The sequence below is a fragment of the Chrysochloris asiatica genome, unplaced genomic scaffold (genome assembly GCF_000296735.1).
Source record: "Chrysochloris asiatica unplaced genomic scaffold, ChrAsi1.0 scaffold00030, whole genome shotgun sequence".
Taxonomy (NCBI): Eukaryota; Metazoa; Chordata; class Mammalia; order Afrosoricida; family Chrysochloridae; genus Chrysochloris; species Chrysochloris asiatica.
In genome coordinates, this window is record NW_006408548.1 from 3,280,551 (window position 1) to 3,306,772 (window position 26,222).

General features: G+C 39.4%; 1 protein-coding gene across 1 annotated transcript; it reads left to right on the plus strand.

Moving 5' to 3' along the window:
* Positions 1-2,098: 2,098 nt before the first annotated feature.
* CMTM6 (CKLF-like MARVEL transmembrane domain containing 6) lies at positions 2,099-25,624 on the plus strand. The gene is made up of 4 exons (XM_006859172.1): positions 2,099-2,236; positions 16,794-16,970; positions 21,306-21,404; positions 25,496-25,624. The coding sequence occupies exons 1-4, from the start codon at positions 2,099-2,101 to the stop codon at positions 25,622-25,624; spliced, it is 543 nt and encodes a 180-aa protein (XP_006859234.1).
* The last annotated feature ends 598 nt before the right edge of the window (positions 25,625-26,222 follow it).

Here is a 26,222-nt window from a genome sequence, read left to right on the forward strand (position 1 = left end):
CTCCTCCTGTACCATTTCAGACAGACATAATACATTTAAATCACTCCTAGAATGACTGCTCTGGGTCAGCGTTTCTGGGTCACCGTTTAGTAGGTAGCAGAGATCCCTTCTGGGATCTATTGAAAGTCAGCCCTCGATCCAATTATTGTGTTTGTCTCTCAATCTCCTTCCCAGAGTGGTGGCTGGCCTAAAGCACACGCTGGGCGGGGACTCTAGGTGCTGGAGAAGAAGGAGGGCGCGGCTCAGTTCACGTAATGGTGGGCTTCCCGCCTCGCTGATCCCCGCCTCACCAACCGCGACTTTTCCGGCATCCTGCAGGGGCCGCCCTGCCTGGCCTCAGAGTGAAGAAGAGGTAGCCGGGTACCACCAAGGCGAGGACGGCCCCTTTCACAGGGGCGTGGCGGGGGTAGGGGTAAGAAATAGGGGGGATAGGGGCTGCGTGTTCCAGAACATGTGGCTTGTGGTCGGCTTCCTCTGCCCTCCTGGGCCCTGTCCCCATAGTGATGGCCTATGAATGAGATTGTGAAGCTCCGGAGATTCAACAGATAGCTTAACATTTTAAATAAAATGATAAATAATAAGTTTCTGTTGAAAGATTGCACAAAAATTGTATAGACAGTCACTCTGTCAGTGCCACCCAGTGCGGTCTGTATGCTCTTCACGACCCCCCCAGTGAGTCACTTAAAGATGACTTTACTTAAAGTTCACACAAAGATAAAGCATGTGACTGCAATAGTTGGTGAACAAGAAAAATACAAGTAAAACTAAAAGACGCAGTGAAGCAAGCCTTAAAAGGAATTCAGAGGAAGGAGCAGTCCAACTTCCAGACAGCCCATCGCTTTGAAAACGAAATCAAGTTTCTTCCCTTGGTTTTCAAGGTTCCTGCTACCCTCTTACTTAACTCCAGCCATGCCAGGCTTTGGGTTCCCGAATAAGTCAAGCTCATTTGGTGTGCAGGGCATTTGCACTTGCTGTTTGCTTCACTTGAAAGTCTCTAGATCTTCCCAAGCTTGGCTCGTTCTCATCCTTAAGGTTTCACTCGACTTCGTGATATCATAGAGTCCTGGTGTGGCGCTGTGTACAGCTGTGTGAACTGTAAGATTGGCAGTTCAAGCTCACCACCTGCTCCTTGGAAACCCTATACAGAGTCACTATGGGTCGGAACCGACTCGATAGCACGTAACAACACCAGTGATATCACGGTCCTGAAACACTTGTCCTGACGATTCTATTCAGTACCCAACTCGCCATCACATCATAGCATGTTTTCTTGATACTTTTCAGGAGAGCCCTGTGACAAAGTCAGCGGTATGAATCCACTAGCCCCTCTGTGGGAGAAAGATGAGGCAGTCTTCTTCCGTAAAAATTTACAACCTTTTCTACTCCTTCCTTTAGGGCCGCTAAGACTTGGAATTGACTTGACAGCAGTGAATTATCACTACATGAAATGATTATCTGTTTGTTTATTTGCTATCTCCTCTATTAGGAGCTCTGGTAGCGTAGTGGTTACGAATCGGGCTGCGAACCTTAAGGTCAGTGGTTCGAAACTACCAGCCGCTCCGCGGGAGAAAGATGAGGCTTTCTACTCCCGTAAAGATTTACACCCTCGGAAACCCTGTACAGGGTCGCTATGGGTCGGACCCGACTCGATGGCACTCAACAACAACAACTATTAGGAAGTTAGCTCATTGAGAGCAGAGACCTTGTATTGTTAATTGATAACATGGTTAACAGCAGCACTTAGCAGTTCCTTGCACACTGCAGGCACTCAAGAACTAGGGATTGAAGGAATGAATGAATAATGGCTAGAAGATGGAGAATTTAAAGAGGTGTGAATAATAAATCAATGTTTAAATGCCCATGGAGACAACCCAAATCTTAGGTGAAATTAGGAACGCAGCAACCTAACTGGCAGGAGTTTGACTATGTACCCCGGAGCCTAGGGGGTGGGGGCGGGGCTAGTGCGCAGGGGCGGGGCCTGCCGGAAGCGGGGGTGGGACCTCGGAAGTGACGGCGCTGTACTATCGCGGACTTCTGTCGGAGTTGGCGAAGTCCGCAACGCCACCGCTGCGGCCCACGCGCTCCCGGACCCTGGGCGATGGAGAACGGAGCAGTGTACAGCCCTACCACAGAGGAGGCCCAGCCACATCCCAGGGGCGCCCGGAGCGGTCTCACCACCTGCTTCTCCCCGGGCCGGCTCAAGTGGCACCGGCTTGCCCTCAAAGGCTTGCAGCTGGTGAGTGGGCGAACCCGGCCGGGCCCCGGATCGTTGTCGGGCTCCCGGGCCGCTGGCCTTCGGGTCTTGGAGTCTGCTGAGCCGCGTCTCTTAACCAGGTTGTTCAGGAAGCGGCCGTTTCCACACCTCTATTTCTTAACTCTCTTTCTGGGGAGGGAGCGTGAGGAGGTCTCCCCCGCCCTCCGGGCCGCCCTTACCCGGGATCTCCCTGCTTCTGGGTCCCGAATGGCGACCCGGGCCAACGAGCGTGTTAGGCGGATTCAGGAAATGCGTCGGAGACCAGTGTGCCACTTAAGCTTCTTTCTGAATTCATCCTCTCCTCTTGCAGCTGTATTATTGCCCCAAGTGCCTGTGTTTAGACTACGAAGTGCTTTTTGTTTATCTTTCTCCGGTTTTTGAGGTTTTCGTGGTTCGAACCCATGGGAGCCGTTTAACTTGGACAGTCTTCGATGATACCGCGCACGGCATTGAGATGTGGGTCTAATTATCTCGCCAACGTTTTCTATAACTGAAAAATAGTTACTTCTGAATGAGCAGTATATGTATGTACTAGGTAGAAAGTCAAAAGAGCAACAACTCTGCGTGCGTGCGTGTGTGTGGGTAGCAAAACTAGGACAATATATGTTTCTCTTTCTATTTCGCTGGATATATTTTTACTTCAGGCAATTAAAGTAATTGAACCTAGTGTTGAAATTATCAAGACGTCATTGAAGTTTACATTATCATTCAGTCGTCATTTGTATTGAGTTTCTATGTCCTGTTTCAGTTTCGGCTAGAGGACCAATTTTGGAAAAATCAGAATGCCTGGAATGTTTGTGTCTTTTTTTTTTCAAACTGAACGATCCCAAGTAAAACTAGCCCATTGATTTCCTTGGGAAGAATTTAATTGCTTAGAACTCAGATGACCAGAATTTAAATTCGTAGAAGCCAGATGACCTACTTTTATTGACTAGAGAAAATAGCACTCAGAAAACTGGATGTTACTTTTTGCTGCCAAAATGATCACATTTGGGGATGATTGGGAAGTCCCTTGGAAACAAATATCAATGTGACCTTTGGAACTCAAGAGGGTCTGGCCCTTTGTCTCTGCCTCTCTCTAGATAGCTCCACACCAGCCACCTTTAGGTTACTACCAGGCTTTTGGGATGCCTTACTGCACTGTTCCCTTTACTCAAGACTTAAGCTACTGTTCATCCTCTTTTCGGCTCTAATGTGACTAACAGTATATCAGATATATTTCTCTCCATTAGAGCTAAAATGTGTCTGCATGAACAGCAGAACATTTTAGAACAGAAAAGAATTCATATTCACCTGAAGCATTTTTGCTTATCATCTGTATTTGCTACCCATTTCATCACCTATTTTCACTAGACATAACTTTTCCTTCTTGATCTGAAGAGGCAAAGTTGGTACAATTAACAAGGCCTTCTTATTTCCTAATCTGTAATTTAGTAAGCTATTCCATATCCATGTAATAGAATATAACCAGAAATTTTGGAAGTGAACTTTTTGGGATAAAGTTGGATGAGGAGAAGAAAAAAAGATGAATTTGTCTTAAGAGTTGTTGGACTATTCCTGTTTGTTTTTATTGTTCATGTTGAGAAATAGGGAAAGAATAAAAACAAACGTCTCCCCGTGAAATCCATTTATTCATGAGGACCTTGTAATGTTGCAATGCTTTCTTTAGTAGAGATTGTTTTTCATTGTGATGTTTCATTTTAATGTCTTTTTGTTTCTGTGTTGTCTATTTTAATATTATCCTTTTTTCGTCAAAATAAGAGTATATTTAAGGAGTTTCTCTGAAAGTTCTGAAGTTAATAAAAACTTAAGCCAGCCTGGGGCAGCAGGCTTTGCCTTATTTCAAGCATTTACCTTTAGGTTATTTTATGCTGCAGGATTTATTTTTTTAATATTAAATAGAATTGCTGGGCTCAGAGAACAACTGTAATCAGGAGAGGAGGTAGTTTAACAAGAAAAATTGCAAACCCCATCAAATTTTATTCAAAATTATGTACATTTATATGTTTGGGCATGCTTTTCTGGGACTATAAATCTTATCAGATTCTTAAAACTCCCCAAAGAGAAAGGAATTCTGCTGTAGAACTTAAAAATCAGGTATCTTATACTTAGGAAAAGGAGCTCTGGTAGCGTAGTGGTTACAAATCGGGCTGTGAACTTCAAGATCAGCAGTTCGAAACTACCAGCTGTTCTGCAGGAGAAAGATGAGGCTTTCTGCTCCCATAAAGATTCACAGCCTCGGAAACCCTATACAGGGTTGCTATGGGTCATAATCTACTTGATGGCACTTAACAACAACAACATACTTAGCAAAGTCTTACATTGTTGTTTAGTGCCCTTGAGTCTGTTCTGACTCGTAGTGACCGAATCTAGGGTTTCTGAAGAGCAGCTGGTGGACTTGAACCACTTACCTTGCAGTTAGCAGACCATTGCTCAGCCTACATTGCTACATTGGACCTGAGGTTCTTTTGACTGTAACCCTTTCATGATTCATGGACATATATTGCCTACCAACCTTTCAGCCTCTCAGCGGAAGCTGCTATATGCCACTTGTAGTATGTACTACCACCTGGCTGGAACCTGTTTATGTAATGATGTGAGTCTGAAGAAAAGGTCCTCACCCCAGCAATCCTACCACTTAGGACACATGAGGGGTTTCAGAAAGTTTGTGGAAAAATGGAATTAAAAGATAATGGAATTTTCCCACATACTTTTTGAAACCCCCTCATTTGTGTCCCACACAATTATGTCATAATCTGTAGTACCTCAAGAAAGGTTTTTCCTTCTATTACTGAAAACACGTGGAATCAACAAAAAATTCAAAGAAGAAAATAAATTTGGTCATAAAAGGGTTAAGATTTTTAAAAAAATCAAAGGCTCTGTGGGCCTGGTGTTACAAAACTGAACACCAAATGAGTAGGCAGCTGAGCTGGCAAACAGGACAGGGGGGGGAGTTAGAGATAAAATAGCATAAGTTCTAGATGTTGGTTACATGCCTGTGTTTACTATTCAGATTTTACTGTAATTTTGTCAAAGACTTGTCTAAAATGTAAGTATCCTCACACTATTACCCAAGTCCCATGGTGGTACAAATGGTTAAGCACTTGACTAACCAAAAGGTTGGTGGTCAGACCCACCCAGAGGGTCCTGGTGATCTGCTTCCAGAAGGTTTCAGTTAGCAACCCAGTGCTTAACTCATTGCGCTACCAAAGCTCTCCCAAAAGGTCACAGCTTGCTGTGGAGTGCGGTTCTACTCAGCACACATGGGCTTGCTATGAGTTGAAATGGCAAGTAGTGGATTTAGGGTGTCGTTGAAGTGGTTACAAATCGGGCTGCGAACCTTAAGATCAGTCGTTCGAAACTACCAGCCGCTCTGCGGGAGAAAGATGAGGCTTTCTACTCCCGTAAGGATTTACACCCTCGGAAACCCTGTACAGGGTCGCTATGGGTCGGAACCGACTCGATGGCACTTAACAACAACAACAACAAATTCACCCATCTGGACCTGATGAAGAAATAAGATTCACCTGAGAATTCAATGTAAAGTGTCCTGGTATCCTAAATTTTTACAGTTTTATCAGTGTATTTTAGCCTTAGAGTTGCCATTACACCCTTCTGTGAGTTTTGTTTTGTTTCTGAGGGAGTTTGTTTTAAGAAAAGAATTGATATGTTGCAATCTAATTACTTTCTAGTAAGCTGGTACCCACCAGTTTACTAAATGTGTGCAATATTCTCTCTGCAACAAACTCCACATTGTATTTATGGTACCAGTTAAATGTCCTGCACAGTACTGTGATTATAATCATTCTTTGGGCAAGTAGCTTGTTTTAGTATTCACCAGTGATTGCAATTTATTAAATTATAAATAGTATTACTCTGTTAAGTGCCAAGAAACAAGTAGCTGAGATGTTATTTATCTCATTTATATTGGGGCTCTTTACATTGTTTAAATTTGAAAATTATTGTGTATTAATTTGAAACTGTTTTTAACCATGGAAGATCTGTAATGTCACTAGTTTGTCATTGAACATTTGTGAGAGCAAATGTTTGCTTAAGGCAACAAAGATTGTTTTACTTGAACCTTATATATAACTTTATAAAGTTTTTAATACAAAATTTATTAATTCATAAATTTATATAATTTTGTGGGTGGTTGGTGCTGTTCATAAATTTATATAATTTTGTGGGTTATTTGGTGCTATTGACCTGATTTTGACTTGTAACAATCATGTGTCAGAGAACTGCCTCATAGAGTTCTATGTAAGTTTTGTGGGAGCAGGTCTTCTGTGGAGTTTGAACCGCCAGCCTTTTGGTTTTGTTATTTTGTAGGTGGTAGAGTCCTAGTGTGGCACTGTGGGTTAATGTCCTGCATTACCTAGTCAGTTTGAACTGCAATGTTGGCGGCTTAAGCTCACCAGCTGCTTCTTGGAAACTCTATATAGTGCCACTATGGGTCGGAACTGACTCGGCTGCACTTAACAGCAAGATGTTGTTACTAAGTGTCATCATGCTGGTTCCAGTTTATAGTGACCCTTTATAGAGTTTCTGAGGAGCAGCTGATGTGTTTGAACTTTGTGGTTAGCAGTCCATTTCTTATCCTACAGCACCACACCAGTACTCCATTTTGTAGGTGGAACTTTCTAATGAATGGCAAACATTTAAAAAGTTCCTTTTATGAAAAGGCTTTATAGTAATAGACTGTTAAAGACAGTTGATAAACAGTTGTTATTGTTAAGTACCGTGGAGTTGGTTCCGACTCATAGCGACCCTGCACAGGGTTTCTGAGGCCACAAATCTTTACGGCGGCAGAAAGCCCCATCATTTTGACTCATGTTGTTAAAGTGCCGTCTAGTCGACACATATAAGGTTTTCAAGGCTTTACATCTTCACAGGAGCCTCATCTTTTTCCCACAGAGTGGCTGGTGGACTTGAACTACAGACCTTGTGATTCACAGTCCGGTGTTTGTCTAGCATATGAAATAATGACTATTAATTTTAAGAAAGAAAAGCTGATGAGTCTGAAATGGAGAGATACAGTGTAGTCATTATTTCAGTGTTTTAATCACTAGAGCTGTGCCTATAACCATCTTTTAGTCACTAAGACTGACCACTGTGTTGTCTCTAGAAAATTTAATGTTTGACTTACCAGCAAAAAGGAAGGGAATTACACAAAATGATGGTTGAAACAAGAACCCAATTTTACAGGAAAAGCCTACACAAGTATACAGTCATAAAATGAAATTAACTGACAGTGTTTTATGGTAGCAACACTGAGTTGGAGTCAGACCTGGGCTCTTGTCTGTGCCTGACTAATTTGGGATTTACTTTGTCAGAAGCTTAATTTCATCATCTGTCAAAATGAGGGTTGTTGTTAAGTGCTGCTGAGTGGGAGCAGACTCTAAATGGACCCTCCCAACTCTAAAAGCTTAATAATTTCCCTAATTATATCTAGGTAATATTTTATGTCGTCGTTGTTGTTAAGTGCCGTCGAGTCAATTCCGACCCATAGCGACCCTGTATAGGGTTTCCGAGGAGCAGCAGCTGGTGAGCTTGAACCACCGACCTTGTAGTTCAAACAACTTTGCAGTCTGGTGCATTAACCCACAGCGCCACACCAGGACTCCATAGGTACAACTAAATTTTTAAAAATCATATTTAATCTTCACAACAGTGCATGAAGGTAGGTACTATCATACAGTTACATTTATTTTGCACATGGGAAAAAATATGGCTCAGTTGTTGTTGTTGTTGTTGTTGTTGTTGTTGTTGTTAAGTGCCATCGAGTCGGTTCCGACCCATAGCACCATGAAATTGGCACTGACTCACAGCGACCCCATGCACAACAGAACGAAACACTACCCGATCCTGGGCGAACCTCACAATTAAATCTCTGCTTTTATTGTTGGTGGTGGTGCCCATGCTGTCCAGTCAGCCCCCAACTCACAGTGACCCAATGCAAAACAGAAAAAAATGCTGCCTGATCTGGTGCCAGCCCAGCGACTGGCCCTAGGCCGGACCACCATCATCAACAGAGTCTCCACTGGCTGACCCCCAAAAGCAGACCCCCAGGCATTTTCAGTCTCCTCATATGCATGTGAAAGCTGGGCAATGAACAAGGTAGACAGAAGAAGAACCGATGCTCCCCAGTCGTGTCATTAGAAGGAGCTATATTGGACATGCAGTTAGGGATTTAGCTTAGTTTTCAGTCAGCAATATTTAGTATGATGACTCTTTACCAGAAAACAATTGAGCCTTTTTAGGGTTATGTTCACTATTAACTCCTTACGTAATTCAGTGACCTTTCTTTATTCCTGTCTTTGACCACTTTGGTATTTGATATTTCTTGTTTAAGTGTCACTGACTCGGTTCTGACTTACAGTGACCCTGTATAGGGTTTCCGAGAAGGTGTTAGTGGGTTTGAATTGCCACCTTGTGGTTCAAATTGACCTTGTGGTCCAGTGCTTATCCTATAGTGCTACACCTATTTCATCTAGAAGTCTATACTTCCTTGTATAATCATCAGTGATCACACCCAGACTCTTTAACCATTTTTCTCATCACTCCCCATCTAGTTAGACCAGTTGCTGTATTATCCCTTGGACTTAACATGCACATTCTGCCTTCATGGATCTGTTATTTTTTTTTTAATCTCCCACCTGGAATGCTTTCTGCCTATTCAGATCTTATGTGTCTCTCTGCCTTAGTTTGAATCCTTCTTTTCGACTCATTCTACTCCAATTATTCTTAGCCCAGATAGAGCTGAGCATTGTTAGAAGATTTTCTGAACTAGTATAATATTCATTATACTCGTATGTATTCAATTATGTGGCATTAAATGTGTTATTTTCTTACTGTTTCTTATGCATTGATTTTGCTGCCCCATCATTACATGTTCCTACAGATATAAAGTGTGTACATAAAACTCAAAATACTGACTGCGAACCACAAGGTCGGTGGTTCGAACTCACCATCCACTCTGTGGGAGAAAGATGAGGCGTTCTGCTCCCACAAATATTTATAGCCTCAGGAAACTATACAGGGTGGTTGATATGACTTGGAACCGACTCGACAGCACATAACATAACAAGTAGCATTAAAGGTGGAAAGGCAAGGCAGATTTTCATACGGGATGGAGCTTGTAGTGTTATTTCTGCCCTTTGACTGGTAATGTTATTTGTTAGCTGCCATCAAGTCGGTTCCTGATTTATGGTGACTGCATGGACAGCAGAACAAATGCTGCCCAGCCCTGTGCCATTTTCATGATGAGATTCGATCGTTGTGACTCATAGCATTTTCATTGTCTTCAGAGGTAGATCGCTAGGCCCTTCTTAGTCTGCCTTAGTTTTGGAAGTTCCACTGAAACTTGTTCAGAAGTTTAGCAACATGCAATCCACCACTGACAGGTGGTTGCACCTGAGGAATTAAGCCATGATCCTCCAGCATGGAAGGTGAGAATTCTTCTAATGAACCACCAACGCCTCATTTGATGGGTAGTGTTGTTATTGTGTGTCATTCATTTGATTTTCAGCTCATAGAGACTCAGCGTGACAGAGTCAAAGTGCTCCATCGTGTCTTCTAGGCCTGTAAGCATTTTAGGAGTAGATCACTAGGTCTTTCTCCCATGGAGCCACTTTTACATTCATATTTTACATATTGTGCTACCAAGATCCCTAATGACAGGGAATTGTTGTTGTTAAGTGCTGTCGAGTTAGTTCTGATCCACAGCGATCCTGTCCAGGAAACAACTGGTGAGTTTGAACCACTGACTTACCAGTCAGCTAACTAACCTGCAGCACTACACCAGGATTCCAGTGACAGGGATTGCTGTTGTTAAGTGCCGTTGAGTCTATTCCGACCCATAGAGACCCTGTATAGGGTTTCTGAAGAGCAGCTGGTGAGCTTAAACAGTTGACTTTGCAGTTCAAAGTAACTTTGTGGTCTGGCGCTTTAGCCCACATCTCCAAGCATTTGGCACTGTTGATTCATACCTCTCTGAGACTCAATAGAAATGTCTACTGCTAGGTAAGTTTGGAGCAGGACCTGTCATTTGAGACTGATTGCTTCTGAACTAGACAAACAGTCCTCTCTATTCTATTTCATCAATATTTTATTGTCATGTAGCCTTCACAAATAAATGTTCCTGGCAAACTATTATAATAAAAATAGTTCAAGATCAACTATTTCTAAACTCCAGTTATAGTCTTAGGTTGATTGCTTCTTATAATTCATTGACTTTTATATACCTGAAGTACATGTTGTAGATTTCTCAGAGAAAGTCTTAGAATTCGAATAAGATTTAACATAGCAGCAAGAATAAAGCAAGCAAAATATTAGACATTAAATACTTTATTTTGCAGCTGTCATGTAAAAACTCATCCTGTAATTGTATTTATGGAAGGCTAAGAAAGGACCTTTTACACAATGACCTTCCGGAGTTTGTCTTGGTGTGTCGCTGTATATCCTGTGGTGTAATGATTGGGAGCGCCTTCCCCAACATCTGTCTGAAGGAAGTTGTTTGGGTTATGCTGAACTATCCTATGTTTCACTACTGTAAGGAAATCATAGTGATAAGTTGTATTTGCATCCTGTAGGTTGTTTGCAGTTGTGGGGATAGATGAGTTTTATATTGCCAGTAGGAGGTTAGGAAGATTCCATTAGAGATACAAATAGCAATTTAAATGATACTTCCCCCCCCCCCACCAACAATTAGAAGTTCACAGTAAGTTGCCCCCAAAACATATAGGGAGATCCTATGGCATGTGTTTGTGTGTGTAGTTCTGTGCGGTCCTATCAAGTGTTGCTTTGTGTAATTGCACCCACAGTCAACATACAGAATCACCATAGGGCTTTCTTGTGCCAACCCTCTTTAGTCCCACCTTTTCCCTCTTCCATAGCATATATTCATTTGTTCCCCATCTCTCTAATGTTTGTTATTTCAAGAAGAGTATATAAATAGAATCATACAGTTTAGCTTTTGAGATTGCCATTTCCCTTTAGACTTTGACTTGGGTCATCAGTCATTCTGATGGTTTAATGCTTAGAAGGAAACTCCCTCAGCTTCCACACAACTCACAGACTGCCCATGTGCCATCGCTCTTCTCTCCTTTTCCTTCCAGAGAAGAGTTAGTAACCCAAACCGAAGCCCTAAATCCTACCTTTAGAGTTCATTTTTAATATTGTCTTTATCTTTAGAATCGTCCATCTTACTGGCTTTTGTGTCAGTATCAGCATGCTCAGTTCTCTCCCATCTTAAAACTCCCCTTTAGCCTCATGCACTACCCCTGTTATTTGGCCATTCTTTCAGTCATAGCTTTTAACTAGGCTGTCTCGTCTTCCCCTCACCTCTCCATATACAGTTCTGTAATCTAGCTTTCCTGACTGTGATGAAATTGTCTTGCTGTTGTCACCAAAACCCTTCTTAGGTTGTTGCTGTTGTTAAGTGCCATCGAGTCGGTTCCAACCCATAGTGACCCAGTATAGGGTTCCTGAGGAGCAGCTGGTGAACTTGAACTGCCAGCCTTGTGTTTCAAATGACTTTGCAGTCAGCGCATTAACCCACAGTGTTATGCCCTTCTTATGGTGGTGGTGTGCCATGGAGTCGGCTCCAACTCATAGCGAGGCTGTAAATCTTTACAGGAGCAGAAAGCCTCATATATCTCCCGTGGAACAGCTGGCAGTTTTGAACTGCCGACCTTGAAGTTGGCAGCCTGACTCGTAACCACTATGCTACCAGAGGTCCTTACACCCTTCTTATAGTTCAGTCTAATATAAGTGTGTCATTGTTGTTCTTGGAGTCCTGGTGAGGTGCTGTGGGTTAATGGGCCAGACTGCAAAGCTGTTTGAACTGCAAGGTTGGTGGTTCAAGCTCGCTACCCTATACAGGGTCGGAATCGACTTGACGGCACTTAACAACAACAATAACAGTGTTCTTACTTGATCTCTAAGTAGCACTTCTTATTGTTATTATGTGCTGTGGAGTCGGTTCGGACTCATAGAGACCCTGTACAGGGTTTCCTAGGCTATAAATCTTTATGGGAGCAGAAAGACTAATCTTTCTTCCATGGAAGAGCTGGTAGTTTCGAACTGCTGACCCTGAGGTTAGCAGCCCTATTCGTAACCACTATACTACCAGAGCGCCTTAGCACTGTTTATTCTCTTTGTAGACGTTCATCTTGGTCTACTAGCCTATGAACTGCTGCTCATTATTGTCCTTTGCTGGTGTCTCCCATTCTGCATATTTCTTAGATCTTGGGGTTCCTCAGAGTTCTATGAAAACTGACTTTCCTCATTCCGGGTGACTTCTCAACCCAGACCTCTCCTCTGAGCTCCAAATCCATACACCCAGTAACCTCCTAATATCTCCTCTTAGCTATCTTGCAAGATCCTCACATGCGCCACATTTAAAAAAGAATTTATTCTCTTAAAACCCATGCCTCTTTAAAAAAGGAAAAAACTGTGACTTTTCTCTGTTGTGAGGTACTGGTAGGTTAATACAACATTGAACAGCAGTAGAAGGATAGTTCAAACTCACCTGCTTTGAATGTGTTAGTCAGTGTCTCCATTCACTATGCAAAGCTTAATGACTGGCGCCTACTGCTCACAACACAGCCACAACTATAGTCAGTGTTTCAAAACCAGTTTGGGCTAATACTTTTTATAATTAAACATATAATTAAGTAATACAAAGCCTTCACTCCTTCCAAAGCATTGAGTATTGTTTTCATGGAAACAATTCCTTTTCCTACTCAATTTTAGTTGTATTATACTAAATTTATGAGATTCATCCATAGTGCTAAGTGAAATTGACATTTGAATAATATTCCATTACATGAAGATAGCACAATATATCTGCTTGCTCTTGAACATAGAGTAATGTGATATTGAAGTTTTGCTTTTCTGGATAACCCAGACTAAGACAGGTAGCTAAAGTGAACAGAAGAAATGATGAAGAGTTACAGAATTCAAAAGGGTGGCTTGAGAAGATAAAATAATACAATGATATGTGCAAAGACCTGAAATTAGAAAAGGAAAGAGCACACTTAGCTTTTCTCAAGCTGAAAGAACTGAAGAAAAAATTCCAGTTTTGAGTTGCAATAATGAAGGTATATGCAAAATATTAAATGATGCAGGAAGCATCAGAAGAAGATGGAAAGAATAGACAGAGTCACTGTATCAAAAAGAATTGGTTCAACCATTCCAGAAAAGAGGTAGCATGTAATCAAGAAGAGATAATATGGAAGGAAGAAGTTCAAGACTCTGAAGGCATTGGCAAACAAAACAAAACAACAAGGCTCTAGGAACTGACAAGATTCCAACAGATGTTTTAATAAACGAATGCAAAGCTGCAGGTGTTCATTCATGTATGCCAAGAAATTAAGCTACCTGGATAACTGATTGGAAGAGATCCATATTTGTGTCAATTCCAAAGAAATTATCCAACATAATGCAGAAATTATCAAACAATAACATTAATATCACATATAAGTAAAATTTTACTGAAGAAATTAAAAGAACGGTTGTAGCAGTATATTGACAGGAAACTGCCAGAAATTCAAGTTGGATTCAGAAGAAGACATGGGATGAGAGATACCACTGCTGACATCAGATGGATCTCGGCTAAAAACAAAAATACCAGAAAGATGTTTACGTGTGTTTTATTGACTATGCAAAGGCATTCAACTGTGTGGAACATTCCAAATTATGGAAAACATTGCAAAGAATGGAAATTCTAGAACACTTAATTGTGCTTCTGCAGAACCTGTATATATAGTCTAAGAATCAGTCACTTTAACAGAACAAGGGGATACTGAGTGATTTAAAATGAAGAAAGTTGTGCTTTTATGGTTATATCCTTTCACCATACTTATTCAATCTGCATACTAAGCAGGTAATTCAAGAAGAGTGTGGCATCAGGAATGGAGGAACACTCACTAACCTGTGATATTCAGATGACACAACCTTGCTTTTGCTGAAAAGGGCTTGAAGTACTACTGTGAAGATCAAAGACTACAGCCTTCAACATAAAAACAAACAAAAAGTCCCCCACAACTTGATCAGTAAGCAATATTATGATAAACAGAAAAAAGATTGAAGTTGCCAAAGGTTTCATTTTGCTTGGACCCATACAAGCAGCAGTCAAGAAGTTAAATGACTTATTGTATTGGGCTTGTCTGCTACAAAAGACCTCTTTAAAGTATTAAAAAGCAAAGATGTTACTTTGAGCACTAAGGTGAGCCTGATCCAAGCAACCAAGGTATTTTTAATCATCTTATGTGCGTGCAAAAGCTAGACAATGAATAAGGAAGACCAAAGGATAATTGATGCCTTTAAATTACAGTATTGGTGAACAATGTTGAATATACATGAACTGCCAGAAGAATATACAAACCTATCTTGGAAGAACAGTCAGGATACTCCTTAGAAAGGAGGATGATGAGACTTCATTTCATTTCACATACTTTGGACATGTTATCTGAAGGAACCAGTCCTTGGAGAAGGAAATCATACTTTGTAAAATAGATGGTCAGAGAAAAAGAGGAAGACCGTCAGCAAGCTGTATTGACACAGTCACTGTAACAGTGGGCTTAAACACAGCAATGATTGAGGATGGCACAGCACCAGGCAACATTTCATTCTGTTGTACATGGTGTTAAGTGCCGTCGAGTCTGTTCCGACTCACAGCAAACCTGTATAACATTTCTGAGGAACCGCTGGTGGGTTTGAACTGCTGACCTTGTGGTTTCAACTGACCTTGCAGTCAAGTGCTTATCCTACAGCACCACACCAGGGCTCTGTTGTATATAGGGTCACTATAAGTTGTCACTGTAAGTCAGAATCAGCTCTATATAACCTAATGTTTGAGTTGTTTTCAGTATGGATCTTTAAGAAAAAATACTGTTACAATCATTTTTGTACATATTGCATAACTTCCTCATGGATAGATATACCTTGGAGAGATATTACCAGTTAAGAAAGGATACATGCAGTGATTCAGATTTGGTTTATAATACCAAATTAACTTTTCCAAGTGACTGTACCAATTTAAACTTCTAACAATTTCTTATTCCATGTATCTTCTTGAACACTTGGTTTTTTCAGCTTTGAAAATTTTTGTCATTCCAATGGGTTTTATTAGCATTTTGTTTGTTAATGAGAGCGAGAGTCTTTTCATATGCTTTTTCTCCATTTGGATGTTTTGTGAAATGTCTGATAAGCCTCTTGCTCAGTTTGTTTGTCTGGGTTACTTGTCTTTGTCCTACTCATTCATAGGAATTCTTTATATATTCTGTGTAGGAGCTCTTTGTTGCAGTGAATTTCTTCTAGTTTGTGATTTACCTTTTCACTCCTTTTGTCAAGGTTGTTGTTGAATAAAAGTCTTTAAATTTACTGTAGTAAAATTCAGTTTGTGGTACTGCCTTGGCTTATGTGTTGCTACAATGTTAGAAGTTATGCCATTGATGGTTCTAACAGAGCTTCCAGAATGAGAGACGAGGAACAAAGCCCTACTTTCTGTTATGAAGAAAGGCAATATCCAAGTATTAGCCAGCGAAAACTATGGGTCACAGCAGGACATTGTTGATTTGCATGCTTTAGACACACTGTCGATGAGGAGGGATCAGTCACCAGGAGGACATTTTTGGGGTGAAAATATAGGTCCACAAGGACAAAGGAGACCCTCAGTAAGATGGACTTGAACATGCTGGCGATTGTGAAGCCGATACAGTACTGGCCAATATTTTGTTCTGTTGTACATAAATGTTGCCATGAGTCAGAATTGACTTCATGGGACTTCATGGCAGCAGATAACAAGAACCATCACGAAATACATCCATCTTGGGTTGTGGGGGGTAGACAGGAAGAGGGAATTATTATTTAATAGGTACAGAGATTGTGTTTGGGGTGATAAAAAGGTTATGGGAAGAAATGGTGATTGTTACACAACATTGTGAACACAGTGCCACTGAATTGTGCACTTCAGAGTGGCTGAAATGCAAATTTAGGCTTTACATGCTATCATAAAACCTACGTACTTTGATAAACCGTACTTGGTTTGTACTAGCATTTTTGTTGTCATTGAGCTGGTTCTGCTCCTGACAGTTTTATGTATACACAGAAGCAAACATGACCCAGTTTTGCCCTCTCTCCAGGACCTTTGATAGGTTTGAGCTCATGTTGACGCTGTTGTTGTCAGTCCACCTCACTGATGGTTGTCCTCATTTTCATTGACCTTCCTCCAAACAAGATGCCCTTCTCTAGCGACTGGCATTTCCTGATAGATGTGTCCACAGTTAGCAAGACAGTCTCCCCTTCCTCACTTTTAGGAACATTTCAGTTGCATTGTTTCTAGCATGCTGTATTTAATGATTTGTGTACCTGTATGGTAACCTGACTTAAGTTCTGTTTGGATAGGGGTGGGGGGCCATTCAGTAATCTCGATGGCCATGAGCTTCACATGATAAATATTTGGGTGAGCAAATGATACTTTCTATATGCTGTAGATTTCTCTGAAAAACAATAAAATGTTCCATTTCTTTTGTAGTTACTGTCTCTGCTGGCCTTCATCTGTGAAGAAGTTGTTTCACAATGTACTATGTGTGGAGGACTTTACTTTTTTGAATTTGTAAGCTGCAGTGCCTTTCTTCTGAGTCTTCTGATAGTGATTGTGTATTGCACTTCAGTTTATGACAGAGTCGATCCTGATAAAGTAAAATCATCGGTAAGTTGTTAAAAAAAGAAACCCCAGTGTTCTTTTGTCGTTTTATTGTTCATAGTAGTAGTACTTTCAAAACTCAGCGGTATGGAAAGGTATCATCCATTGCTCCACCTGCCTACCTTGAAGCTGTTTTCCCTACAAATGGATGGGAGAGAGAGGAAAGTGAGAGCCACAGCTCTGCCAACACCTTAACGGAGAGTGGTGCTTCAGTCAGCCTCCACGAGAATGTTTTAAACTGAGGTTTTTCTCACTTTTATGACTTCTTCTACTTCATAGAGTCCCCAGTTAGTCTTGCATTTATTCATTGTGCACTGCTTATATGCTCGGCATCTATGCGAGATAGAGATAATGAACTCACGTGAGGCATTTCTGGGGTTTTTAAAACAAAACCGCTTATAATTCTATATATTTTGATTTTATTATAAAAAATGTAGACATGAGTTGACATGGTATTTATTGAATTCATTTTTCAGAATTTTTCCTTACAATACAAGGGTACCTGGGAGCCCTATTTTCACAAAATTTAGAGATGCTAAACTTTCTAAAAAGACCTAGTCTTTTTATCACAGTATATTTGTATTTGAGGGATGACAGATAATTCACAAAAGTAAGAATGTAAGGATAAGAATTGAGCTATTTATTTCAATAGCATTTGGGTTGTCACTAATAGTTTATGCAGAATGAGTACGTGTCAAGGTTGACATGAAAGTACTCGCATCTTGAGGGACAGGTAAAATTGTAACTTTTCAAGAAAGTGGTAACACTAAAAACAAAGCAGTAAGATTCTGTTGTTTTTAAAGAATGAGAAGCTAGCACTAGGTCTTGTACTGACTGTACACCTAAGATATTTACTTTTTATTGTATACCTTTTTTACTTGAATTTTCTGCTGTGAAAATCTATAGTTAAAAAAATTTTTTTTTTCTTGAGTTAAAAAAATGAAAAGAATAATTGATGTCAACAGATTAAAAACAGCTAACTTTGAAAAATGAGCAGAGTCTGAATCAAGCATTTGATGAATACATATACACAGGTATGGCCAGTATATAGCTTCCAATATGATAGCTGGTAATACCTGTGGTGAATCCATATTGTATACGAGGCCTTTTACAAACTGATTTAGAATCGTCATACCTTATGAAGGAGCTCTGGTAGCGTAGTGCTGCTAACTCTTAAGGTGAGCTGTTAGAAACTACCAGCTGTTCTGTAGGAGAAAGATTGAGTCTTTCTGCTCCTGTAAAGATTTACAGCCTCAGAAATCCTATGCAGGGTTGCTGCGAGTTGGAACCGACTCCACTGCACATGACTAGAACCACCTCTTTTTAAGGTGTTTTTTTTTTTTAAGGCACTGCTCCCTTTTTTCTACTGAGGAAATTTAGGCTTAAGGTGACATAAAAAATATGAAGCACCAGCCATTCTTCCTTAGAACATTCTCTCCTCCTCTGGGTTCAGTAATCCATTGCATTGACTATACAGAACTCAAGAACAATAGTCACAGTTATGGGGTTTGTTAGGGAATTTTAATAGGTTATAATTCAGGATTGCTCCAGTCAGCTGCTAGTGAATGCTCATAGGACACATGCTACCATAAGCCTCAGCCTGAAGACACTTGGCTGTAGTTCCATGGGGCAGCAAACCTAATTCTCCCAGTTAAGTGCCTGGAGGCACCCTACCCCATAAGCAAGCTTCCTGCCCAGTCCTCCAGCTTTACTTGTTCCATGCGCTGGGGAGTCTGCTCTGTCTCATGCTCTGGTTCTTGGTTCTGTTGCTGCTGCTCCTCTGCCACTCCTCTGGTATGACAGCTTTCTGTCCCTGATTCAGTGTGCAAGGATCTCAGGGTCCAAATGACATGCTGCACTCAGGAGCTCCACTCTTCTTTGATGGTAGTAAGCTCTTCCTCTTGCTTCTGAGATGGCTCATCTTAAACCCAAGCTAGAGTTTCAAGTTTTTAACAATTATAATGAACTCTGTTAGCATGCCTGGCTGAATTCTGTCATCTTATTAATATCTTCTTCCACCTTCTCTTAGCCAGAAGCCAGCAGGACAGAAGCATTGTTTGATAAGAATTACAGACTTTGGCTAGAAGACACACTAGATAATTCACTGCACCACAGGGGGTTAAGTAACTTGTCTAAAATTACATCACTGAAGTCAAAATAAACTTGAGATTTGAATCCAGGGAAGGCTTATACTCTGCATTCTACCATGTGGCCTGGGCAGAAACTGATTAAAATAATTGCCCTTAACACTAAAGATGCTGCCATAGCAAATAGCATTACCACAGAAATCTAACAACAACAACAACAACAAAACCTGCTTATTTTCTGAAATACATAATAAGAAAAAATATATAACAAGACACGTATTGTTAGTTCTGCTTGTAATCTTTGAAAATTCTCCCTTTTTACATGTGTCTGCAATAGATTTAGACAAGGGATGAGATCTCTAGTGTCTAAGCAGATTAATTTGAGGTTTGAGTGTGTAAATTTGTATTTTAAACATTAAAGATGCAAGCTGTTTTTTTTTCCTAATCTCTCAACAGCAAGTGAGTAATATCATTACCCATAAAAGTAATTTTAGAAGTGTTTCATCTTTACTTTATAAACTATATTGTGTAGTGTTTAAGAACATTGATATTTTTGTCTACAAACAATGTTGTAATAATATCTAGTGCAATGGCCTACATTTAACAAATGTAAAACATGTATTACATCAAACGTGAACATTTAAAAAGTTACTTTGTATTGAATACCAATTGAAAAAAGAAAAATATATTGTTCAGTCCTTTCACCCTAAAACAATTGTAAATATTTTACTTTAAGTCATTTATTTCTATTCCTGGGTGATGTTTTTAAATTTAAAAGTTGTTGTCAGAATGTGTATATTTCCCCTTACCATCATAAAGTTTTCATATTTCATTGCTTCCATCATTTGAAAATCACTTTTACTGTCTGTATATTAATATAATTCCATTTTAAATATTACTTCATGCAGAAAAGATTTTCTGTTTTGGAGGTAATATTTTTAATGTTTAATGGTGATGGGGTTTAGGTAAGAACAATAGCCTAAGACCTATTTTCTGTTCCTGGTTATCATGGATCAGATTCTACTAACAATAACCATCATTAATGGGGCATAAAGTTATATCTTGTTTAAGTATCTCCTTGAATGTACTTCAAATGTGGGTAGGGTTTTTTATTTCTAGGAGGCAAATTTGGAATAACATAAAAAAGAATAGGAAAATAATGGAGAACCTATTGCAGAAAAACATCTCTTTTAGAAATAAAGCGGAAGTTAAAATTTTTTACAGATGTGAACAATTGACAGTATAGGAATTCTTTGTCAGATACTTTTTTTAATAGTAGGTTTAGTGAAGGTTACATTTCAAAAAACCTTTCAAAAAGGATCACAGTTCGAACCCTTTGGAGTGGTTATTGCCTTACCAGTTATTCCACCTGAATCAAATTTGTATGACAAGCACTATTTTCAGTTGGTATGTAAGAACCTTCTGAGGTGATTTGTGAGAGAGCACTTTGAAACCCAGAGGTACTTCTTTGTTGTAAGCTGCCTTATAATGTGATGTGGAAGCTTTTATGTAGTAGATAAGCTCATCATACAAGCTCGTTTTAGATTACCCACAGGGAAAGGTTGAAGGTGTTTATAAAAACATACTGTTGGAGTAATTTTATTTAATGATGGTTGGTTTTTTTGATTTCTCTTCCAAATTGCTTTCAGTGCACTGAAGTTCTCTTCAAAGACGCTATTCTGGTATCAAATACGTTACAGGGAATAACAGTTTTTTCTTTTGCTAGGAAAGATTCATTAAAAGATAGAATTTTAATAAATCTTTTGGCTTTGATACTATTTCTAAAGAAAAAAAGAGTCCTGATGTGTCACTGTAGGATAAGCTCTGGACTGCTCATCACGACTGCTCAAAAAAACTCACCACCTATTTATTGGAAACCCTATACAGAGTTGCTATGAGTTGGAACCGACTCAACAGCATTTAACAGAAGAAAAGGGTTACTAGCCTACTGTATATACACACACATGCATGTACGCATATGCACACCCACAGCCGTTTGGAGGACTGTTTTTGGTAAAAGATTATCTTGTGCTGTGCTTTCTGAATATGCCCAGTCCAGAGTTTGGGTAGTTTTTCTTTACAGAGCACATACCAATGGTTTATTGAAAGTTTAAAGTTGCAGTATCATATGTTTGCATTTCATTGAGAGAAAAAAAAAAAATCACTGATTTTCAAAAAAGTAGACAGTTTAATTACTTGTTTTAATCAGTCTATCCATACTGTATTCTTTATTGTGTTTTGTATGTATCCATAGGACTTTTATATTACTTTGGGAGCAGGAATTGTGTTTTTGTTGGCATCCATTATTTTTGCTGCCACACATGATAAGACATCAGCTGAAATTGCTGCAATTGTAAGTATCTTGTACTTTTTAACCTTTGTTTACTTCCATTTCCCTAGAAATACAGCAATTTGGAAAAGGCTTGACAAGTAAGACAGTGGGGAAGCATTTTAAGGTACAAAGTAGCTTTTAAAAAGTTGTATAGAAATAGGATTAGAAGATAGTGGAATTTTCTGTGAACTTTTGGAGTCCCCTCATGTTTTCTTCAGTGTGCTTTTGACTTTTGTGGCTGGTGAGTTTGAACTGCTTGTCCTGGTGTGGCGCTGTGGGTTAATGCACCAGACTGTAAAGCCATTTGAACTGCAAGGTCGGTGGTTCAGGCTCACCAACTGCTCTTCGGAAACCTTATATAGGGTCGCTATGGGTTGGAATCGACTTGACAGCACTTAATGACAACAACCTTTCGGTTAGCAGTCCAGTATTCATCCTACAGTGCCACACAAGTAAATAAGTATGAATAAATATGATAGCCTTCAAAATCTAGACCCTGTCTTTAGAATCTGACAGAGTTTTCTTTATAAAAATCCGTTTACTCCATATATGAATATATTGTTATGTAGTAAAACTGACTTTATTATATTGTATTCTACTTTTCAGCAGAAAAACGTACATGCCTGGTGCTATTCTAGCTATAGAGAATACACAGTTTACAGCCTAATAAAAAAGTTAGATAAACAAATTGTAGTGGAATATGTTAAATGAAGGGGCCCTGGTGGTACAGTGGGTTAAGCATTGTGCTACTAACTGAAAAGTTGATGGTTCAAGCCCACCAGCAGCTCTGAAAGAGAAAGATGAGGCAGTCCGCTTCCATAAAGCTTTGTTGTTGTTATTGTTGGTGCCATCGAGTCGGCTCTCACTCATAGTGACCCTGTATAGGGTTTCCGAGGAGTAGCTGGTGAGTTTGGAATGTCCACCCTGCACTTCAAACCGACCTTGTGATCCAATAGCAGCCTTGGAAGCCCTGTGGCACCGTTCTGCTCCTTCATACATGGACGGTATGAGTAGGAAGCAACTGGATGGCAGTGGGTTTGGTATGTTAAATAGACCACAGTCTCCAATGGGCTAAGCATGTCTTTAAGGGTGCTTCAAGACTTCCCAAGGAGTACTGGGCAAGGATAAAGGAATCCTGATGGTGCAACTGGAAAGGGCAGTGGTTCAAACCCACTCGCCACTCTGTGGGTGAAAACATCGGGTGATCTTCCTGTAAAGATTACAATCTAGGAAACTGTGGGGCACATCTACTCTGTCACAGGGTCACTTTGACTTGGAATCAGCTCAACAACACAACAGGTAGAGTTTAAGAAAACCAGTTTCTAACTTTTTAACATCCATATACAATCGTTCTCAAATCTGCCATGTCTAAGAATGCATCTCTGGTGGAAGAGTCTATCCAGCTCCTATCCATCTTCCCTTTTGCAGTCACATCTACAAAAAGAAAAAAATGTGTTTTTTGCTTGTCTCAAATCTTACTTTTATGCTTTGTCATAAGATGTAAAAAACAAAAACAAATAGCCCAAACTGTCAGATGCCACAAAGGAACAGTTCAAAATAGGAGCTACAGTTCTTATCTGAAATCCTTGGGTCCAGGTGCTTTTTCAAATTCAGGATATTCTGGATTTTAGTCAGTAGTTTGCATATATACTATATTGTATAACACCTTCAGAGGGCCTACGGCAATACTCTCATCTAACAAATTAATACTGACGCAAAACATGAATATTATAGTAAAACAGGTGAAGACTGTAAATTGTCTAGTGTAAATTTTGAGCCAAGTGAGTCTTGAATAGTTTGTTTTTATCATTTTTTGGATTTCAGCATTGCAAATCTTAGGTAGGGATTGTGGCCCTGAATTGGTACCACTGTTGTAAATGTGACTGACTCATGACTGGATAGCCAATCTTCTTGCAAATCACTTGATTTCTTATTAATACTTTGTTCTTAGCAAAATTAAAGTTGTAATTAATTGAATTGTAGTTGAAAAATCATTAAAATTATTTTTTTGTGATAGAACAACTCAAAAGGAATTCAGGACATTGCATAGCATGCTTATGATGATTTCTTACCTACCTTTTTATGTGCCCCGGGTTTCTTAGAACTTACACATGTAAAAGCAGAACAGAAATAAAATGAATACTGAACTTTGCTCATTCTATCAATAAATAATATTTATGCATAAATACATAAGCCAATTGAAAAATTTCTGAATAAAGTTTTGTCAGGGCCTTATGATTAATTTCAGGCGCTCTGGTAGTGTCGTGAGTTACAAATTGGGCTGCTAATTGCAATGTCAGCAGTTTGAAACTAAACAGCTGTTCTTCTGGAGAAAGATGAGGCTTTCTGATCTTGTAAAGATATACTGTATCACTGTGAGTCAGAACCAACTCCACGGCTCATATGCATCACCACCACCACCATGATTAATTTCAGCTTATATACTTTTGCTGCAGAGGAGTATGATTTGGTGATTAGTATAATTGATCTGACTTTTCAGAAATCTTATTTATGTCTTTTAAGTAAGTGAGGTGTTAGATTATTACAGTAGATATAGATTTCAATGGATATATTTAAGAGTGACTAGTGTGGCACTGTGCATTAATGTGCTGGATTGCAAAGTCAGTTTGATCCTCAAGGTCAGCGATTCAAGCTCACCAGCCATTCCTTGGAAACCCTGTACAGGGTTGCTGTGGGTCAGAACCAACTTGATGGTACTTAACAAAGGGGAGACTTGGTGTTGCACTGTAGAATAAGCACTGGACTGCTAATCGCAACCGCAAGGTTGGTAGTTCAAACCCACCAGCCTCTACTTGGAAGCTCTATGTGGGATCTCTATGAGTTGGATCAGACTTGACACACTTAGCAACAACAACAGTCGTTTAAGGAGCGTGTAATGTACTAGAAATTTACATTTACAACTATTTATGAAAAGTTTTATAGATTTAAATGGGCAAGGGAATCCGTCATGTTTTAAAAAATAATTTAAAAAATTGTAGGTGAGTAAAAGAGCTAGTAGATCACTTCTGTGGATTATAGGGCATACAGGGCTCTGCTTGAACTGGAATTCACCAGGGTAGTCAGAGGTGACCTAACAGACAAGGTGATAGCTCATCTGCATTTGAAACATTTCAGAAGTTTGACTTGCAAATAAAGGCATAGATGCTGACTGGTCAAAATAAAGACTCCAGTGGAGAGAAAGAAGTTTGAGTTTGGGATCATAGCAATGATAAAAATTTAGGTTGGATATGTTGGGGACATCAGGTAAATTAATGAATTTGGAGCACAGTTTGCTTTATACTGAAATAAAGAATGCATATCTTTAGGGTAGTGGGATTGAGGAGAGGAAGAATCAGAAGACTGTAACAGCAGACTGTTAAAAATTGAGTGTTAAAATTGGGAGACTTTAGCCATAATTTAGATCGGTTTTCTTTTTTTAGAGAGCATTTTCTGGCCCCATTTCCTTAAGTGGTTTGCTAGCGGAGAAGGTAGATTTGAAGTGTGCCTTTTATCTCTTGACAGAATTCTCAGAATGTTTAATCATATGTTGGAAGAGTACAATGAGGAAGTGTTTTAAGGAAGAGGAAATAGGTAGTGTCGTCATGTTGCTGGGTCATTACAGTGTGACTTTAGCTAGAAAATATTTTTTAAAGTAATTTAATGTAGTAGTGTCTTCAAAATAGAATTTGTTTTGGTATTAATAATGTTTTCACTTCTGCCTGGGCTCAGCTGCCTATTCATATATATTTCTCTGATTATAGTTATATGGCAGTCTAACCACTGCCAATAATCCTATGTTTAGTATCATTTTATAGAATTTCGTTTTTCAGCTGTTAACATTTAGATTCATATATTGGCCCCCAACACATAAACACACTCACATAAGGCAAGAACTTTTGTATTTTATAGATTTTGACTAACAGTACTTACTATCTTTCCCCCCTCCATTTTTTTGTGATTTAAAACAAAATTGTACCACTAAAGTAAGAGTAGTGTGTATAAGATAAGAGTGATTAATTGCCTAGCTTGCATAAAATACTTTCACAGCCAAGTAGAAAATGTGAGGTTATATTCCAAAATTCTTCAAATGATGTTTCTCTTTTTTTCTTCAGGTGTTTGGATTCTTGGCATGTATTATGTTTCTAGCTGACTTTTTCATTATGTTGTATGAGAAACGACAGGCCCAGCAGAGAAAACCAGAGACTCCGGCAGAATTCACGGAACCACTAAATGTTCCCTAGGGCACAAGTGCTCCTTCAGCCACTTACCTCTGGGGACCAGGTTTATAGAAGCCACTTGCTCTGTATGATGCCTGAGCCATGGCAGAAGCTCTTGAAGAATTTGTGTCATCCACTTCTCTGGAGAGCGGAGTAGAAGGGAAAGAGGGCAGTTTGTATCAACACTGGACTGTGTGTATGTCAGTCACCACAATTGTACCAGAGGTTTTTGGTTTTTTTTTTTTTTTGAGAGACCAAGGCCAATTGTTTCTTTAAATTATATAGATCACATGTTTTTCTCTCATTTAAAAAAATATGTTACTAGGCTTAGCTTTCCAAATTATGCTTTATAGTTATATAAATAGTATAATTATTTGGTTCATCCTTTTAGAAATTGTTTCATTTTAAAATTCATTTGCTTAGCTATGAGTTTGTTTTATGGTAAAAGAAAATAAATAAATAGAAAATTATTAGATTATGATCTTTTCACTGAAATGCATACTTAAGGATCAATTCTTAAAATGTTGGTCTGGGTTTTTCCCTCAAAGTATAATAACCAGGTTATACTGTATCCCACTCAGCCTTAAAATTATATTGTGATATTTTAGAATAATTACTAATA